Below are 4,303 nucleotides of genomic sequence, written 5' to 3' on the forward strand. Positions count from 1 at the left end.
AAGTTTAAACATCTAAAAGTGTTCCCCTTTCATGAGTTACTAATAATTTGTTTGATTTGTTTTCTTGTTGGTAATGTAAATAGCTCATAGAGCAGAAAATAAATGCACATTTTATATTTATCCCAACATTACATAAGAAATGCTACTATGTTCAACTTTAACTTTACCACATATAGAGATTCAATTTCAAGTGGTTCTCCCATTATATTTGGTGAGGAAGGAGATTCTTTCGAGACTTTTTAACTCATAATTGAGTCCCAGCGAGAAGAATGACGATGGCAATGACGAGTATTTTCAAACCATTTACTAACTTGTATATTTTACAAAAAGAAACTAAGGAAAAAGAAGGCAGCAGTGAAGCAAAATCAAAGATACAAGTGGAGAAAATGCGGACGAAGCTGAAATTAACATACGTAAGGGAGAACTCATAAAACTTTGTGAGTTGTTAGGCCTAATTCTTTACCCAACTTCTCATTTGCATCACGGTCAGGATACTGATTTTCCTTGAAGGATTCGTAGAGCCTCTGAAATCCCAAAAATGATTGAGCTGAAGTGGGAAAATGCATGAAAACTATCAAAGAATATTCTTTTAGTAAAGTAAAGAAATAAGTTGATTAATTGCTCTAAATCACAAACTAGGTAGGTCTGCCATATGAAGCCTTCAGTCACAATTCGTTCTAAAACTAATCAAACTGTCTCTTCAAGCAAATTCAAAAAACCATGATATTCAAAACAAAAATAAAAAATAAAAACAAAAACCATACATCCATACATCTTTTTAAAAATACTTTCTTTTAGAGGGGATTACCATATTAGGCAAGCACAACTACAAATAAGTATTACTACTTTCTTTTTTGGAGGCAATAAAAGAGTAAACAAGTTCTGCTTAATAGTTAATAAAGTTAGTTTATGATATCCATTGTATATAACTTGTTCAAGAATGACATAACAATGACCTCCTACCTTTAATAGAAATTGTTTGTAATTTCATGGAAAGTAAGATGTTGTTGGACCTATAAACACTGATCAAATATGTAAAAAGTTGGAACCAGAGTAAAGCCCACAATACCTTGATGGCACTTTCCCTATATGTTTTCTTTTTACCACTTGAATGAAGTTCTGAGGTGTCCATGCCTCCAATTTTGAGTTTCTCACAGAGATCCCTATCAGAAGTATGTCTACTCCCTTTCTGCTTCCCACTTTGGTACTTTGTATCTGCTAAAGTCGAACTAGGAGAAGTCATAGTAGCTTTGGGACTTCTGATCTCTCTCTCCTTGGGTGAAGGACCACCCTCAAAATCTACATCACTAGAATTAGAAGATTCATTTCCATATGTTTTCTTCATACAAAAGTGGTCTGAGCAATCAACCCAAGCAGGTGGAATATAAAAAGATAAGGAGCCACATTGAAGAACACACGTGCATATATGATCGATGAAATATGACATGCAGAGACATACAATTTCAATGAAATAAATCATTGTTTTTCCCGTATAATCGAACTTAATTTATGTTATACAATAAAGAAAAATAATATGTCCCATCGCAGATAATCGATTTTCTCAATCTTACCCTAAAAATAGCAGTTAAGACTTCACATATTAAACTCCATAATAATTTGCAAGCTCGACATTCCAACTTGGTTGTATTAGAATAATTGTCCATCAGCTCTACCAGCTGAATCACATCATATGAAAGTTACAAGCCGTGTTTTGGAAGAAAAATGTCATTCTCTTTCTTTCCAAGAGATGACCTTTATATCAAGTAACCAACAAGGGAAAACAGCAAAGAAGGTCGGCTACTGGATTCAGTGAAATCGATACCTCAGCAACCTAAATATTAGTCATGCACCTCTTTCAGAGTTGAAAGAGTAACAACAGTTTACTATAATGACAAGTGCTTGACTGCTTTTACAACTTAAGCACCTATTATAATGATCAATCTAGGAAAAAAAAAATGAAGTAATCATTTCCGCAAATACTGGACAACAATTCTCTATAAGAGATTTTAAAAAATTAAACAAAGTTAAAAGAGCCAAGATTTGTTGCTACAAGTTGTGAACTGGAAACATAACAATTAAGTGAAGCAAAAACTCAAACACCAAGCTGATATCTAAAACTCAATAGAAATACCTTTATATGGTAACACCCAAAACAATGCAAATTACTTTTAAGCTTCGATCGTCAAAACCACTGCCTAATTTTTACGCATTGAAATTTATCCTTCTAAGGCTCTAAATTTTTGAAAACCCAACTCAAGAACGACTGAATCTTTTACTCAACACAAAGGAAAACAGAAGTCATGTCATAAAGAAGGAGAAAGCAAGAGAAAAACACAAATGAAAAGCAGTAGAATAGATAGAGATGATGATATGGTGATTACACATTGAAACTAACCATTCCACAAATTCATATTTCTTAAGCCCAGATTAAAATAATCAAAAAATTCTTAAGTCCAAATTAAGATAAACTGAAATTGATCTTACAACAAATTCTTGATTCTAAACCGACTATGCCATAATTTTTGAATACCAACATCACCAAAGTGAAAACCAAATCACAACCCTATTAATTTGAACCAAAATTAAAATATAAAAAGAGTAAAATTTCAAATCTTACCTTGATGAGAAGAAACTCTAAGATGAGTAGTTGATGCCGGCGGAGGTGACAAACGTTTTTCTCTTCTCCCATAAATTTTTGATAGCAGTTTCAGGTTTTGATCAGCAGTAGACTAAGGGTCTTTTTGGAGGGGGGGAGGGGCGGGCGTAGGGTGAGTTTGGGGGGGAAAGAGGAAAAATATAATGCCTATTTTTTAATTGATTAATTATAATTTTTAACGACCGGATATTATTAATTAGTTAATGTCAAACTAAAAATTGGCTTTAACGACAGGAAAAAAATTTGGTCGCTATAAATACATCAATAACGACCAGATTAATGACCCTTCGTTAAGAAATGGTCGTTAAAAAGCATATTTCTTGTAGTGCAAATTCCTTCTTCGCGAATGCGAGACACCCCTCGCAAACGTAATAAACATAAGACACCGGCACATCAGCCAATTCAAACATGCTTTGGGTGGTCAGAAACTCACCCGAGCCACTAGGAACCCCATTCAAATATGCCAGCAAGTCCATAAATACTACCCGGACCTATGCATATCTCTCAAATACATACAAGATCATCACATCTACGAATTAAAGATCAAACCATAAGTTGAACTCCTCCTAAGTTCAAGAACTTCTAAACATCCAATCAAGCGTTCGATTCATGCCTAAACACTTCGGATTACAACCAATATTTGGACACAAGTTTCATTCAACAAAACGAACCTATTCCGAGTTCTGAACAATAATCTGAGTTCGATATCATCAAAGTCAACTATCGATCAAACTTCAAAACTCTCCAATACTTACATTTCTAACTTTCGACAAATAGGCTCAATATTTTGTAGGAGCATCAAAAATAAAATCTAAACATCAAAAATACATACTTCTAAGTCCAAAATAAGCATATGAATCTATTGGAATCATCAAATCTCCAATTCGAGGTCTTTTACTCAAAAGTCAAACCTTGGTTAACTCTTCTAACTTAAAACTTTCAAAATAAAACTAAGTGTTCCAATTAATTCTCGAACCCCATAAAAATCAAATCTCCCATCTCCACAAGTCATAAAACATCAAGTACACATAAAACATCAACTTCTTTTTACAGTGGGTCCACGCAGAGCCTCCACTAGTGTGAAGAATAGACAAGAACGTGAGAAATCACACTAGGGTGGGCATCGGTCCGTTCGGTTCGGTTATGAATGTTATCGGTTCAGCATATCTGTTATCGATTTATAAATATACTAAACCAATAATCGAATCGATAAGATATCGATTATCGGGTATCTGTTAGTCGATTATTGATCCTTATTGGTTCAGTTATCGGTTTACCGATAAGAATAAAAAATATTCAGAAATCGTGATCATACTGTAAAGAGAAAGGAACTGAATTTTTGGTCTTAAGAAAAGAGGGATTAAATTTTAACTTTAGAAAACAAAACTTTCTTTGCATTTGAAAATATCCCAATGAATAATCTTAATATTCAAAGTTACATGTTATTAGGAATAGGAATAAGAAACTCAACAATCTAATGTTACTAACCATATCACTGCGAGCGGGCATAATTCACAGAAAAATAATAAAACCTAATCTTGTAAATACTAAAAAATCAGTGCAACAAAAGAAACAAATAGAAAAACTAAAAAACTGAACAATTAATTCTTTAAAAGTTTAAAACTAAAAATCTTAACTGAAAAATTA

At 33.1% G+C, this 4,303-nt stretch overlaps 1 protein-coding gene across 6 annotated transcripts; it reads right to left on the bottom strand.

Moving 5' to 3' along the window:
• Positions 1-270: 270 nt before the first annotated feature.
• Positions 271-2,783, bottom strand: LOC104117384 (pathogenesis-related homeodomain protein-like). 6 transcript variants are annotated; one of them, XR_001973469.3, is made up of 3 exons: positions 2,618-2,779; positions 1,070-1,356; positions 271-547 (listed from the first exon to the last, which is right to left on the bottom strand). XR_001973469.3 is itself a non-coding variant. In XM_018778008.3 (3 exons), exons 1-3 carry the CDS (start codon positions 2,687-2,689, stop codon positions 426-428), a joined length of 441 nt encoding a protein of 146 aa, XP_018633524.1. In that variant the 5' UTR covers positions 2,690-2,783; the 3' UTR covers positions 271-425. The 6 variants fall into 6 exon arrangements, 2 of the variants coding, with proteins under 2 accessions (XP_018633524.1, XP_018633525.1); XR_001973470.3 differs by having other exon boundaries at positions 1,070-1,299; positions 2,618-2,777; XR_011411966.1 differs by having other exon boundaries at positions 271-524; positions 1,070-1,307; positions 2,618-2,776.
• Between the last annotated feature and the right edge of the window lie 1,520 nt (positions 2,784-4,303).

The sequence above is a fragment of the Nicotiana tomentosiformis genome, chromosome 11 (genome assembly GCF_000390325.3).
Source record: "Nicotiana tomentosiformis chromosome 11, ASM39032v3, whole genome shotgun sequence".
In the NCBI taxonomy this organism is placed as follows: domain Eukaryota; kingdom Viridiplantae; phylum Streptophyta; class Magnoliopsida; order Solanales; family Solanaceae; genus Nicotiana; species Nicotiana tomentosiformis.

Coding starts and splice junctions, on each gene's coding strand:
- LOC104117384 (XM_018778008.3), bottom strand. CDS start 2,689: ATGGGAGAAGAGAAAAACGTTTGTCACCTCCGCCGGCATCAACTACTC. Junction 1,340..2,617: donor TAGAGTTTCTTCTCATCAAG/GTAAGATTTGAA, acceptor TTTTGTATGAAG/AAAACATATGGAAATGAATC. Junction 525..1,069: donor ATAGGGAAAGTGCCATCAAG/GTATTGTGGGCT, acceptor TTGGGATTTCAG/AGGCTCTACGAATCCTTCAA.